Source organism: Sarcophilus harrisii, chromosome 5 (assembly GCF_902635505.1).
Source record: "Sarcophilus harrisii chromosome 5, mSarHar1.11, whole genome shotgun sequence".
Taxonomy (NCBI): Eukaryota; Metazoa; Chordata; class Mammalia; order Dasyuromorphia; family Dasyuridae; genus Sarcophilus; species Sarcophilus harrisii.
This window is the reverse complement of record NC_045430.1, coordinates 18,524,086-18,540,137: the sequence shown is the minus strand read 5'-3', so window position 1 is coordinate 18,540,137 and position 16,052 is coordinate 18,524,086. Positions and strand designations below refer to the sequence as shown.

Sequence of the window (16,052 nt, the reverse complement as noted above, 5' to 3'; positions counted from 1 at the left end):
CACCTTTGGGCACTTACAGTGATTTTCCCAACCAATTCTTCCTTCCTGGTCGCCTCCCTCGGGTGACAACTCTTCCATGAAGATTTCGCTTTTCCCCCGCCATCATACACCACTTTCACCACCATCTACCACTCATTGCCATCACCAGCTGCCATCACCACCACCTCAGAGTGATTCCTCCCTCCTCAAATATTCCTAGGGATCTTTGGTTGAAACTCCCCTTTGCCCCACCATTCCCTGTCTTCGGTTATACCCCCTCCTGTATATGTTGTATGTCAGTAAAATGTGAGCTCCTTGAGGGCAACATCTCTTTTTGTTTTTGTATCCTGGAACAAAGTAGGTGATTAATTAATGTTTGTGGAGTGGAGTATATTGGAATAGCCTGGATACAAAGCTAGAAAAATGGCTGGTTCTTGTCCTCAAGGTGCTTACAATCTAATAAAGAACATGTGCAAATATACTAAAAAACATGTGATCAATTAATCCCAAATCTATTGACAGAAAACTCTTTTTTTATCTTTGTATCACTAGATAATAATAATTAATATTTATTTAACACTTACTATATGCTAGGCTCTGGGTTAAGTCCTTTAAATGTAAACAGAAATGGAACTGAGACATTGCCTGCCTTCAAGGAGCTTATAAACTAACAGAGGAGCTGTGTACCAGCCTTGCCCGGATTAGTCACTAAAATATTTGTTGAAATCAAAGGAACAGCATTTCCATGACTGACATTCAGCTGGTTGGGCAGTCCAGAGGGCGTCAGTCTCTGGACTTTGGACTCTGAACAAGAACTGAAGATGAGCCCAAAATTGGACGGAGGGAAGAAAATGTGCTTAGGAAACCATGGAGGACTTCCAACCATCCTGAGCAGCTCCCTTCGGAGAACAGAGATGATCTTCCAAATTGGCACTCTCCCAATGAATGGTATTATATTGCCATGAATCAGGGAACATGATGAGCTCAGAAATAATGATAATAATAATGAGGAGGATAATGGCAGGGATGAGTCAACAGTGACTCCTAAGACCTGGTTACCAACAGCAGAAATAAGGATGCTGGGAAAAGGAGCCAACTTGGGAGGAACTTTCAAGCTGGGAATATTTAGGATAGAAAATGGCAATGGAGCTTATGAATGCAGTTCTACTGAAGGTGTTTGGAGATAAGTGACTGTCCTTTATATGAGAAGTCTTGGATCCATCAGTATTTTCCTCTCTTTCCTTCAAAATCCTATAAGCTTTATTGTTGAACACTAGGTTTTAGGATACTAGAACAAAAGCAATAATAATAACTGGTGTTAATATAGTGCTTTATATGTATCATTCCATTTGATCCTCACAACTACCCTGTAAGGGTCGAGTTATTATTATTCTTATTTTATCAATGAGGGAACCGAGCTTGAGAGAGGCTTACATAGGGTCAGACAGCTAGGAAGTAGTTGAGTCAGAATTTAAATTCAGGTCTTCCAGACATCAAGCCTAACACCCTATTCACATAGGGTGAATATTCACCATATTTATTCATTTATCTATTTATCTATCTATCTATTCATTTATTTATTCATTCATTTATTTATTATTTACATAAGGTGAATATTCACCCTATTACTTAGCTGCCTGATATATGTATTCCCTCCAAGACACAGATCACAACTCGTGCATTTCTGTCCATCTGGTGTGACTCCTGTCCATGGTCTTCCATAACCCTGTCACCGGCAGTCCATCTAACATGCTGGAATATGCCATAAAGAAAAATATAATTATGGTGCAAAGAAGAGAGCCTTGGGCAGCATGATGGCACAATCAATAGAGACTCACCTTCCTGAGTTCAAATCCAGCCTTGGACACTTACTGGTTGTGTGACCCTGGGCAAATGACTTACTGAATTCGGTTTCCTCATTATAAGATATACTGGAGAAGGAATGGCATGCCATTCTGGAATTTTTACCAAGAAAACTGCAAATGGGTTCATGAAGAGTCATCCACGACTGAAATAATAACTGAACAACTGAAATGAATAGGGTGCCCAAGTCAGGAAGACTCATCTTCTTGAGTTCAAAGCTCATCTCTGACACTTATAAAATGTGTGACCCTGTGCAAGTCATTAATCTCTGTTTGCCCCATTTTCTCCAACTGTAAAATAAACATAATAGAGGCTTTGCCAGGTTATTGTGAAGATCAAATGAGATGATATATTTTTAAAGTGTTTTGCACAGTGACTTAACACATGGTAGGTGATATATAAATGCTTATCTCTTCCTCCCTTTCCTTCCTTTCCTTATCTTTTCAGCCTTGCTTTACATTACTCCTTTTTTCACATTTTATATTCCAATCAAACCGATGTCCTAACTTGGCATCCATCACCCACCCTTGGATATTTACAGTAGCCATCCCTTCTGTTTTCAATGTACTTCTTCTTCCTTAAGGATCTATTCCTGATGCTCTCGGTTATTAATGTTTTCTCCTTCCTGAAACCATCAATTATTTACTTTTTTGCAATGCCCTGCATTTCCCAGTTCCTGGCCTTTTTGTAGATCCAGAAGCCTAAAGTTGACGCAATCTCCCAGTTTACTACTCTGTTCTTTACTTAGTTGCATTACCCTATATTTTCCAGTTCCTGGCCTTTTTGTAGATCCAGGAGCTGTAACTAGATGCTATCTCCCAGTTTACTACTCTGTTGATGTCTTTGAACTTGGCTTTGGAGGCTTCTAGGAAGAAGAAGCCTGAAGAGTAGTGTCTGCCTTCCGTCTTGTGCCATATGGCTGGAAGTGCCATTGGCTATATGACTATGTCAAGTTGTGCCCAATTTCTACTCCCCCTCCTCTGGAATTCTGGTGAGATGCACCAGCAGGATAATGTCATTCAGAACAGATGGGATGCTTGCTACTGGTCTCACCCTGATTCTCTCTTGGTTAGAGGAGGAAGAAGAAGAAGGAAAAACAGAATGGACTCCTGCCTCCAACCCTTGTCAAAGCTATCAGTGCAGTCTCATTGCTTTGTATATTTTTTTGTGTCCAGTGATAAACAAAGAATACTCAGCAAATCTTTGTCTTGTATGGGATTAGTGATGGTTCTGGGAGAGATAGGAAATACTCAGCAAATCTTTGTCTTGTATGGGATGAGTGATTGTAAAGGGCAGAACTCTGGAGAAGTATACTTGAAACAAGGTGTTAACTCAGTGGAATTGATAATCCAATGGCTATCTAGTTTAGAATGTGAGTTCTCTAGTTCAGTATGATTGGTTCAATCCTACAACAAGGTGTTAACTCAGGGGAATTGAGATAATGATTCTACAAGTTTACAAGTACTTTGTACTTAGTTCTACGAGTTGACACCTATTGTACAAGCTTGACACCTCCAATGATGTACTTATAATAGAGTATATAAGAGCTAAGAGATCTGGAAGGGGAGACAGATTTGGAGCTCCAGACGACGGAGAAGACCAGAGAGACCAGAGAGACCAGAGAGACAACAGAGAGACAACAGAGAGACAACAGAGACAACAGAGACAACAGAGACAACAGAGACACCAGAAAGAGCAGAAGCTATGGCCTCCTATCACATTTCAAACCTTTGGGAAGAGCTGAAGTGTCCCATCTGCCTAAATTTCTTCACATGCGCCACATCTATAGAATGTGGTCACAATTTTTGTGCAGAATGCATCCATGCACTTATAATCAAGACTTCAAAGTCCAGATTTCGATGTCCCAAGTGTCACAAGAAGTGTACGAAGAATACCCGGCCTAATAGACAGCTGGGGACAGTAGCACAATCCTTCAAAGTGCTCACACTTCATATGACCAGGAACTGGGAGCTGAGAGATGTGATCAGGAGAAAATTCTATGAGGAAATCTTTCTGGATCCTGAAACTGCCTGTCCTGAAATCGTTGTGTCTGCAGATAGGAAAACGGTAAAAAGAAAAGCTAAATGGAAGAAGCTGTTTTGGAAGAGATCTAATCTATGCGGTGCTGTTCTAGCAACTCAGAGCTTCGAATCTGGGAGACATTATTGGGAGGTGACAGTGGGAAACAGTTCTGCTTGGGATATTGGTGTTTGTCAGAACTCTGTGAAAAGAAAGGAGAAAGTTTTACCGTCTCCTTCTACTGGACATTGGCTTTTGAGCCTACGACAAGAAACATATATTGTCTGTACCATGCCTAGGATGAGCATTCCCATACCAAGGAAGCTCTACAAAGTGGGGATCTTTTTGGATTACGAGGCAGGAGACATAATGTTTTATGATGTAGACAACAGATGTCTCATCTATACATTCACCAGCTCCTTTTCAGAGCCTCTCTTGCCTATGTTTTCCATCGGCCTCAGCTCCAAGAATGAAAACGTTCTGACCATAGAACCAGTACCAGTTGAGGCTGCAGAATCCCCAGAACACGCATAACCATGACCACAACAATTGCTTGGACATTTCTTTTAGAAAGGAACTCAGTCCCTGACCCAAATGTAAGATCATTTTTTGGTACTTTTATCTCACTTTGGGAGCAGGGAGAAATTTGTCTTATTTTGAAATAGTCAGGCACACGAGGGGGAAGTCAGATGTGTCATTGGTCCTATGTTGATTTAATAAACTATATGATCAAATTGTATTTTGGTGAACAAAATGAGAGTATTGATTTTTTTTAATAATAGCTTTTTTATTTCTTCAAAATATATGCAAAGGTAGTTTTCAACATTCATCCATGCAAAACCCTCTCTCCCAAGCAGTTAACTTATCTGGTCCCTTCCATTCACCACTTTCTCATCATCTTAATTCTACTGAGTTAACACCTTGTTGTAAGATTAAATCAATCATACTGAACTAGAGAACTCACATTCTAAACTAGATAGCCATTGGCTTATCAATTCCACTGAGTTAACACCTGGTTTCAAGTATACTTCTCCAGAGTTGTTACTTGTAAGAAAGATATGGAAAGAGGTTCGGATGATTTAAGGGATATGAGAAACCCAGTTCTAGACAGATGAAGAGAGGCCAGTAATACTGTAGAGACTTATAAGTGAGGAAAAGCTAAATAATAAATAAACAAATAAATAATAAAAAATAATAAATAATAGGCAAGCATATGTCCCCCAATAATCCAGAGAATGTATAAGCAGATTACCCTAATTTATTTATTATTTATGTTGATCACATATGTATATTATTTACATGCTATGTAATATATATATAAATTATTTATTGTTGTGTCTATTATTTATTTATTACCCACCCTCAACTTGTCTGACATTATGTCAGAGGCACTGTTCCCAGTAGAGTGTAAGCTCATCGAGGGCAGATATTGCTTCATTTGTGTCTTCATGTCACTATCGTCAAACATGGTGCCTTTTTCCTAATGAGTATTTAGTAGCTATTTGGTGTTTTTAGAGCATTGTGGCCACAGTGGGATACCCAAATTCTCTTCCTTGAGTCCCTTTGACTTTCTAAGGATGAGATCTGCTTTTAACTTTCTCTACTTTGTCCCAGATGCTTAGGGTCATAATATCTTAGAATTAGGGCTAGAAGGGTGTTCAGGGTCATCTCATTTACTACTCCCATTTTACACATAAAGAAACTGAGACCTGGGGAGGTCAGAGGATCTGAGATCTAGAAGAGAACTGATCTAATACCCTAATTTTAAACAAGAGGGGACTGGGACCCAGAAAGGTGAAGGGATGGACTGCCTCAATCTGACACATATAGTAGAGTCAGAGGCAGGATTGGAATCCAGAGCTCTTTTGTACACTCAGTGAATTGGGAAGAGCCAAAGGATGACCTTCAATTTCCTTCACCAGTCACTAAGGCACACCTAAAATTCCGAACCCATTGCAAATATGCTATGGAAATCCCTGCATCTGTGGCAGCCATGTGGTCCATTTTCTTTCCTTCTCTACCATCCAAACACCAAGTATGATTCTAGCCCAAGGTCATACAGGTAGGAATTGTCAGAGCTAGAATTTGAACTCGGGTCTTCCTGCCTCCTTTTAGCATTCCAGCTCCTGTACCACCTAGCTTCCTAGAACCCAGACCCTGATCTGTATCTGGCCACTGGATGCACATGGCTCTGGAGAAAGAAATAAGGCAGGTGACTTTGCAAAGCCCTCCCTCCCTCAACTCCAACTGACTTGCACGGCATGGCGTCACCTCCTTGATGACGTGAACAAAGGATAAACAGCAATGGAACAAAGGTAGACATATCCCTGGTTATCGGGATCAGAAGTGCTCTTGGATTTATTCCGTTAAATGTATGTAGCCCAATTTACTGGATGATTGCTTCAGCCCTCACTTTAGATTGTTTTTGAAGCCCCAGCCTCGGTCTGACCTTGAAATGTCCCCTGTTGCAGAGATCTTGAACAGCACAGAAGGAGTTCCTGTGGGGAGCACATGCTCATCTGAGATGAAAGCTCCCAAATATTTTAAGACAGATGCTATAAAGATTTAGCTGTCCTTTACTTCACCCTAGAAACTGCTCGGCTAGATGCAAATGACTGTTGAGAGAAAAAAAAAAAAATCAAAATCCTCCTTTTGTCTTTTTTTTTTTTCTGCTGCTTCTATTGGTGTGGACCCTAAAATTGAATCAAGGGGGACTGGATATTCTGTTCCTTCTGTTGGTGTGAACCCTAGAACTGAGTCAAGGGGGATTGGATAGAGAGGACAGGGGAGATAGAAAATGTCAGGGATGGTGAGGCTCTTGATCCCTTGGAAAGTGAATTAAAAAATGAGTCAAAAGCAATTAAATTCAATGTCGGCAGGCTGAGGGGAAGCAGATACACCCATTCTTTGCTGGGAAAATTTCAAACTAACTAGTATAATCTTCTTTTTTTTTTTTTGAAGAAAGGAAGCAAATTTTTATTATGCACCTATTCTGTGTGAAGGATTTTGTTAAACATCTTACAAATATTAACTTATTCAATTGTCACTGCAAGGTGATTTTTTAAAATAATAGCTTTTTACTTTCAAAATATATGCAAAAATAGTTTTTTAACATTCACCCTTGCAAAACCTTGTGTTTCGAATTTTTTCTCCCTCCCTTTACCTCACTTCCTCCCATAGATAGCAAGTAATCCAACAGAAGCATAATCTTTTTTGAAGAATTATAGAATGAAAAACAAAACAAAACAAAACAAAGCACTTGCTATGTGTCAGGTCATATGCTGGGCATGGAGAATGAAAATATAAAAAGAAGTTCAGTGAATCCCTTAAGCAGCTTGCGTTCTAATAAGGATTCTTGTCAGAAGTCACAAGGATGGGTGGAACCATAATGCAGTTGATTGATTTGTATTTTCAGGAACGGTAGTATTCATTTCATTTTTGAGGCAGCTAAGTGGCTAGGTAGAGTGTTAATCTTGAAGTTAGGAAGATTCAACCACTTCCTAGCTGTGGGATCGTTTGCCTCAGTTTCCTCATCTGTAAAATAGGGATAATAATAGCATCTCCCTCCTAGGGTTATTGTGAGGATCAAATGAAATATCTGTAAAGCATTTAGTACAGTGCCTGGTATATGGCTGATGCTATCTAAAGGCTAATTATGATTATGATTATTATTCTCAGTGATAGAGGTAGAAATTTTGGCACGGAGGGGCAAGAGAACCTAAAAATCAAAGCTAGTGGGTGGGTCTAGGTCTTTCTGGGGACATCTCTCCCTGGCTTCCAGGGTGCTTCCCCTCTCTCCAAATGGTAGATCAAATCTGGGAAATTTCCAGCACCCCTAAATCAAGCTCTAAGAGTTCTCCAGCATCACGTCTCCTTCTGGAAGGGTCCAGGTACCCCCCTCACCCCCACCCCTGCTCCATTCTTAGGTGAAATCCACAGTGTATCTTTAACGTTATGTACTTTGGGGCACATTGTGCAGCACATGTTAAAAGAGAATCATTATTATAGTTTTGAGCTCTTTCTTCCTGGATTCTTTCTTCTTTTTGGCTTTTTCTAATACTGGAATCCCCTGGTTATTTCTTACATATGCAACTTTTCTTCAGTTTCCTTTGCTGTCTTGCTCACAAAGTGTTGATGTAGCCCCGATCTTTAGTCCTTTCTCTCTTTTCATTTAGTGACCTCATCAGCTCCCATGGGTTCAGGGAAACGGTCACCCCCCTTCCATATCACCAGCTGGAGGTCTGATTAATCAGTTTTGATTCATCAAAACAAAATTCGTCATTTCTTCCTCAAGCCCACCCCTCCTCTGGCCTTCCCAATGACCTCCTGAGGACCCCACCAGCCTTCTGGACACCCACATTTCATCCAATGTCTCCTTCTCATGCCCTCCTCATATTCACTCAGTTGCTGAACTTTGTCATATGGGAAAATCACCCCTCTCATGTATTTTCCCTTTTCTCACACATTTAGCTCTCAGCCTATATCAGTTTCTCATCACCTCTGATCTGGGTTATTACAATAAACTTCTAATTAATTTCTGCCTCAGGTTCTGACTTTCATTCCATTGACAAACTGGTATTCTTGAAGCATAAATATGTTCATGTTCTTACCCTTCCCCCTTCACCTCATTAATCACCAGTTGTTGCCTATTATTTTTAGGATCAGATATAAATTCCTTTTTTTTTTTCATCTAAAGACCTCCATAACCTATCTTTCCAGTTTTCTTACACATTTCTTCCTTCCTTCTTTCCTTCCTTCCTTCCTTCCTCCCTCTCTCCTTCCCTCCCTCCCTCTCTCCTTCCCTTCCTCCTCTTTCTTTCTTTCTCTCTCTCTCTTTCTCTCTCTCTCTCTCTCTCTCTCTTTCTTTCTTTCTTTTTCTTTTTCTTTCTTTCTTTCTTTCTTTCTTTCTTTCTTTCTTTCTTTCTTTCTTTCTTTCTTTCTTTCTTTCTTTCTTTCTTTCTTTCTTTTTCTTTCTCTCTCTCTCTTTCTCTTTCTTTCTTTCTCTTCCTTCCTTGCTTCCTTCCTTTCTTTTTTATAATAGCTTTTTAGTTTTCAAAATACATTCAAAGATAGCTTTCAACATTCACCCTTGGAAAACCTCGTGTCCCATATATTTCTCCCTCTCTCCATGCCTCTTCCTTTCCTTAGCAAGAAATCCAATATAAATTAAACATGTGAAATTCTTCTAAACATATTTCCAAAATTATCATGCTGCACAAGAAAAATCAGATCAAAAAGGGGAAAAAAATGAGAGAAAAAACCAAGCAAGCAAGCAAATAACAACAACAAAGGTGAAAATGTAGTGTTCTGATCCACATTCAATTCCCAAAGTTTTCTCTCTGGATGCAGATGCTCTCTCCAACACAAGTCTATTGGAATTGGCCTGAATCATTTCATTGTTGAAAAGAGCCACGTCCATCACAGTTAATCATAGAATAATTTTGTTGTTGCTGTCTTATACATTTCTTAAAAATAAAAAAAAGACAAGTCTATATGATGTTCTGTTTTTGCATTGCAAACAGATTATTCCCACTTTGTTAGAAGTTAACAGTTAAATAAAACTAATAGTACAGTGATCTCATATGAAAATGCATATCACATGGGTAGCAGCCCTTATCTCTTTTTTTGTAATTTAACAGAAATCTATTTTTTCTCCCTTCAACCTCTCACCTCATTGGGAAAAAAGATAAACAATACATTTCTTATATCAAAATGTGCTATGAATCTCTCCATGTCTTGGTTTTCTGATCTGGGTTAGCCCCCAATTATTCTATGATCCAGATGACCTTGTCTAAGTTTCACTTTGATTGGATAGGATAATCTTGTCAGAAGGAGAAATGACATGAGCCCTATTCTTGGATCAGTTCTCCTGCCTCCAAGTCCAGCACCCTTCCCATGAATTTTCCATAAAAAGGAAAAAAAAATTGAAAAATAAGACGCAGCTTCCTGAGTCCTTAATCTTCAAGCTTCAACGATCAACTCATTTTCTACAAGATGCAAAAAAAAAAAAGAGCAAACTAATCATCCTTTCCTCCAGAGCTTGATGATTAGAAAACGGCTGGAGATTAATTTGTTCTAGGACTTTTTTTTTTTTTTTTTTTTTTTTTTGCTGAGGCAGTTGGAGTTAAGTGACTTGCCCAGGGTCACACAGCTAGTGGTTTTTTAAAAAATAATATTTTATTTTTCCCCAATTACATTGTGAAAGACAATTTTTAACATTTTTTTTTAAATTTTGAGTTTCAAATTTTCTGCCTTTCTCCCCCCCTCACTGAGATGGTCAGCAATTTGATATGGGGTTACACATATACATAATTATGCAAAAAAATTTTCTGTATTAGTCATGTGGAAGAAAACAGATCTAAAAGGGAAAAAAAACACACCAAAAATATAGAAAGTGAAAAAAAAATCTGCTTTAATTTCCATTCAGACTCCATGACTTCTTTCTCTGGAGGTGGCTAGCATTTTTCATCATGAGTCCTTTGGAATTAGACCAGGAGTTTTTAAACTGGATCCCATTGACCTTCAAATGGGTCTATAAATAGATTTATTTTTATTTCTTTTAGTATTTCTTTTTTTTATATATAAAGCTTTTTTCCCCCCTGCTTCAAAACACACCCATAGATAGTTTTCAATAAACTTGCAAAACTTTGTGTTTATGGGTAAATTTCAAGAGATCTATAAAATCACATCTTTATTTGAAATTTAATATTTCCTTCAATTATTTATGAACACTCTGCGGTGAAGGAGTCCACAAGCTTCACCAGATTAACTACCAGAAGGATGGATGACATTAAAGAAAAACCAAAAACTACCCCCCCAAAGCCCTTGATCTAGAGATGTTTCGGAAGAGAGAGGATTTTCCTGTGTGATATGATTTTGTAGACTTCTACCGGAAGCAGGGAATAGACTAAAGGTCCTCAGAAGTTTCCTTTTAGCCCTGTCTGAGCGATGATCTTATCTGAAGGGTCTATATAAACAAGTGAGCTAAGTTCACTCAGATGTTACAGCAACATAAACCACTTGAAAAAACAGTTTTCGTTTTTTAATATTCTTACTAAACACAAAGTCTTATGAGCATTCTACAGATGGGGAAACTGAGGTACAGTGCTAAGTATATTATTACATACATGGTTCATTTGACTTCTGTAGGAAGACTGGGTCCTTAATAAAAGTTGAAGAACAAGGACTTTCTCCTTTTGTCCCCAAATCTGGGACTTCTGGGACAATCTAGTCCAAGCCGAATGCAACCACAAATATTTCTATAATGGAGTTAACTTCCTCAGGTAATGCAATTTTGAATAACTCTTATGGTTAGGATATAGGGCCTAAATCTGCTCTTTGGCAACTTCAACCCCTTGTGGAGGAAACTGAGGCAGACAGAAATGAAGTGGTTTGTCCAGAGTTTTCTGGCTAATAAATGTCTGAGAATAGATTTGGATTCAGGTCTTCCCCCTGTACTTTGTACACTGACTCCACCTCCTTTCCCCTTAGATTACAGTAGAATTATACTCTCAGTTCTGGACATTATATCTCTCTTAATACAATTTATACTCTACCTCCATCATCCCACTTGTTTGTAAAGGGTGGGGGGACCAAGGATGTAGTTAACATTCCATATAATTCTTTTTTATTTTTTTGCTGAGGCAGTTAGGGTTAAGTGACTTGCCCAGGGTCAAGTGTCTGAAACCAGATTTGAACTCAGGTCCTCCTGACTTCAGGGCTGGTGCTCTACCCACTACACCAACTAGCTGCCCCCACTCCATATAATTTTTGATTTTTACATATTGGTTAGTTTTGCTGAACTTTTTTTTATAATATAAAAATATTATATATTTTTAATAAAAGTTTATAAAAATGTTTTTTATATTTATATATAAATTATATAAATATATAATTTAAAAACAAATTTTAAAATTTGTTATTAGAATGGATGGCTCTTTAGGGAGAGCATAGAAGAAGGAAGATGATGGAGAATACGTCATTCTTACACCATGGATGAAGAACTCAAGTCTTAGGGAAAGAAAAAGATGAAGGAGGAGGGGGAGAAAAAGAATACAGATGAGATGAAAACAAAAGAGATCAACAGAAATTTATTCTGAAAAATTGCATGAGCTTACTGAGTTGATGCACAATGAGTTTGTCGTCCACTATAACCCCCAGATCTCTATCTGGCAAATTGCTGTCTAGCAATTTCTCTTATCATGGACTAATGAAAATCAACCAATCAACATTCATTAAGCTCCTACTATGTGCCAGGCATTTAGTAGGTGAACGACTTTACATTACATCACTATTCAGTTTCTTTGGGTCTATGACTTTCGGTGATTCCTGCTTTCCCCTTCCTTTGGGGTTTTACTTTTTGATTTTCTGTTGACTCTTTTCTATTTTGATACCAAAGCTTTGGCTCCCTTGGGATTTCTCTGTTGAAAACCACAACCAAAGGGCATCCAGTGTAAGCTGCTCGAGTGGCAGGTTGTTTTGTTTTTTCTTTGTATCCCTAATTTTTAGCACAGGGATAGGAAGAACACATTAAGTGCTTAATAGATGCCAGTTAAATTTTTGTTTGATGAATAAGGGCTTCTTAACCCTTCCCCCCTTTCTTCTGGGGTTCAGCACTTTGATGGTGTCTACACGATATACACTGAACATTAATCTCAACGACCTGACCTGGGAATTCTACAAGACTCTCATTATTCAGAACTTGTCTGATCCAGCTAGAACCTGCAGACCTGCTCTGGGAGGAGTGAAGGAAGGAGCAAGAGGTGAATGCCCCAGCGGATGATTTTCCCCATCTGATTTCCAGGAATTCTGGGGTAGAATGAGAACATTTCACACTTAGGGTTTACAAAGCACGTCCACCTTTTATAATAATCAGGTCAGGGACTGTTATTCCCATATTATGTATGAAAAACCCAAGATTTAGGGAAAGAAAGAGATGGAGGAGGAAGAGATGGAGGAGAAGGAGGAAGAGGAAGAGAAGGAGAAGGAGGAGGAGGAGGAGGAGGAGGAGAAGTAGGAAGAGGAGGAGGAAGAAGAGGAGAAGGAGGAGAAGGAAGAGGAGGAGGAGGAGGAGGAGAGAAGAAGAAGAAGGAAAAAGAAGGAGGCGGAAGAAGGAAAAAAGGAGGAAGAAGAAGGAGGAAGGGGAGGAAGAACAGGAGGAGAAGGAAGAAGAAAAAAAGGGAAGAAAAAAGAAAGGGAGGAAGGGAGAAAAGGAAGGGAGGAAAGAAAGAGAAGGAAGGAAAAAAGGCAAGGAAGGAGGAAGAAAAGAATGAGGTAAGAAAGGGAACAAGAAGAAAAGAAGGCAGGAAGGAAAGAAAGGAAGAAGAAAAGACATGAGGGATAGAAGAAAGGAGGAAAAAAGTAAGGAAGAAAGGAAAAGAAGGCAGGCAGGAGGGAAGGAAGGACAGAAGAAACAAATGAATGAATGAATGAAAACAATTTAAGTGCTTACTATATGCTAAATGCTGGATTCAAACAGAAAACTCATAGTCGCTTCTCTTGTGTGGGACAGTCACATTCTAAATGAGGAACATGGTACCCATGGGGGCTCAGCTGCAGGGTGCGGGTGTTCTTGGGGTGCACTAACAGGCCATCTGTGTCTGAAGGGCACATTTACAGAAGGGAGGGATCTTTCCTGCTTTATGACTATCTTGGGAATTCTGAGGACTCTTAGAAAGATGGCCCATGAGATAGCAGAGGTGAGGAGGGGGGCAATGGATGGGGAGTGGATCGAAGGCCTAGAATGCAGGAGTGGAGGGGGGGAGGCCAATTAGGAAGAGGAGGAGAAGGAAGGAAGGAGAGAGCAAGCAGAGCTCAGGGCAGTTCAGGCTGACTTTGAAGAGCAGGAGGGGAGCCAACTCATTTTATTTATGTTTTGGAAGAAGAAAAAGCGGTTAAAAGAGACCCAGTTCCCTTTGCCAGAGATCTGATCAGAAGACCCGGGTCTCCTGCCAGCAGACTGAACAGTCAAGGGAGACCACCGGCTTTTAGAAGAGCAGACGCCGATGGTGGGGCCCGAGTGGAAGCATTGACGGGAGGGGAGGACACAGGGGAAGGCCCACCAGGGTGGGAGAAATGGTGAGCTGAGGACAAGAACGCTCAGAAATGGGCAGCCAGAACTGGGGGGTTTCCTTGGGATCAGTGGCAAAAGGCCCATAGGACTTAAAAGTCACCTGCTTCAGCCCCATAGTTTATGGACAGAGGCAGAAGTTGCACCTTATCTAAGGTGACGCTGCTAAGTGATGGAACTGGGATTCGAACCTGGGTTATTGCTTTCTTCCATAGAAAGAATGAGATCTCTCATGTGAAGCACTCTGCAAACCCTCAAGGGCTAAAATAACTTATGGGTCTATGGAAATTCTAGTTATTTTTTTTTATTAATATTGAAAGGGAAGAGACTGAGAGAATAAACATTTCTACAGCACCTACTATGTGCTGGGAATTTTTCTACAATATTATCCCCTTAAAATAACCTTGCAAGATACAGGTAGGTCCATCTCCTGCTCAGTGACCATTGTCCATCTCAGAGCTGAGGCTAGGGGGTCACTGTAGTGACCTCTGTAGTTCTGCGCTGTAAGAGAGCTGGAATAACTCTCCAGGGGAAGGGAGCCCTGTTGCACCCAGCCAAACCAATGGCTGGCTATAGTCTAGCTATAGTCCTTTCCAGCTCCGGATTCACCATCCTATTCTTCCTAGCTGCCATTCTAATCCCAGAATTCTTTCCTTTGCACCAGAGCTTGAAGTCAGCGAGACCTGATTCAAATCCCACTACTGAGTGGGTAGTAGAAGTTACTCAGCTCGGAGCCATAATTTTATCAGAAATGAACTGGGAATGAAATGAAGTGAAAAATGAAATAAAATGAATAAAAGCAAAATGAAATAATATAAAAGTAAAATGAAATGAAATAAGGAGGAATAAAAGTAAAATGAAATGAAACGAAATACAATAAAAAATGAAATACAAGTAAATTAAATAAAATGAAAGTAAAATACATAATAAATAAAAGACGAAATGATGAAATAAATGTCTCTGCATTCTAGGCAACTTTAAAAATTACCGAGCAGGAGTTGGTCTTCATTTGGAGAGTTTCCCTTTGGGAAGCACATTTTCCAGTGAAATCTAAGGCCAGATCAAAAGGATCCTTCCTTGCAAAGCTGTCTCTGGGACTTGGATGAGGGAAGGTAATTTAAAGGGCAGTAACGGCCCGGCCGTTATTTGCTGCCCAGTTGGGATGGTCTGGGGCAGTCTCACAGGGCTCTCTCGCCCCCCCTGACCTCCCACTGGGGGGCTCTCCCTCCTACTGCCGCCCTGCTTGGGGCTGCCACTAGCCACCTGGGCCAGGCTGGCAGGTCTAGGTCACTTTGGCTCCGAGGGTGTGAGCTTCCTTCTGCTCCCGCAAAGGCCACTGGGTAACCAGCAGGGCGATTTTTCATGTGTCTCTGCTGACACGAAGCCTCTGTTAAGGACATAAGTTACTCACTAACCACCTGGAGGCCACTGTCAGGGTGAGAACTTTTTTTTTTCCCACCATTTGGGGAAGAGACAAAGTGGATGATTTCATCCTTGATAGAATTCTAGCGTTCAGAGGGTCACTATGAACACCCCCGAACTTCCCAGCAGGCCTCCATTGGATCGGGATCTGCTAACTCCCTCCCCTCACCCCCAGAGCCTAGGGGTGCTCCCGCCCTGTTATATTTTTACAATAACCGACACAGCAGCCGTTTGTTTACCACCCACAGTCGTTTCTGGAAACGCTCCCTCTCCCGACCCTCCACAGCCAGGAGCAGAGCCAGGGTCCTCGTCCCTTGGTCTCCAACTGTAAGCTCAAGGCCTCCCCTGACATGTGGGGCGGGCGTCATGGGAGATGGACATGCGGGGAAAGGCCATAAAGACAATTACATCTTATTGCTCAGTGCGCTCCTCCCTGCTCCTTCTCCATCCCTTAAAGAATGAAAAGGGGAGAAAACACTTCCACAAAAATGATCATGGTACTGATGTCCTATACAGAAGGCCGCGCCCACGGCCAACGATCCCCAGAATTTCCTCACCTGGTGAGGTGTCTTCTGGTATCACTTTTTAGGGCCTCAGATACCCATTTTAGCCAATTATTTTTGTTGACTAGGGAGGAGTTCTCTTTTAAATTCAGTCCCTTCAAAATCTACGCCTTGGCACACAACCCCATTGCCCCATC

The 16,052-nt window shown here is 40.4% G+C and overlaps 1 protein-coding gene across 1 annotated transcript; it reads left to right on the top strand.

The window, feature by feature from the left end:
* Positions 1-3,546: 3,546 nt before the first annotated feature.
* LOC105750682 (ret finger protein-like 4B) lies at positions 3,547-4,395 on the top strand. Its single transcript, XM_012550623.1, has one exon. The coding sequence runs from the start codon at positions 3,547-3,549 to the stop codon at positions 4,393-4,395; it is 849 nt and encodes a 282-aa protein (XP_012406077.1).
* Positions 4,396-16,052: the final 11,657 nt, after the last annotated feature.

Coding starts and splice junctions, on each gene's coding strand:
- LOC105750682 (XM_012550623.1), top strand. CDS start 3,547: ATGGCCTCCTATCACATTTCAAACCTTTGGGAAGAGCTGAAGTGTCCC.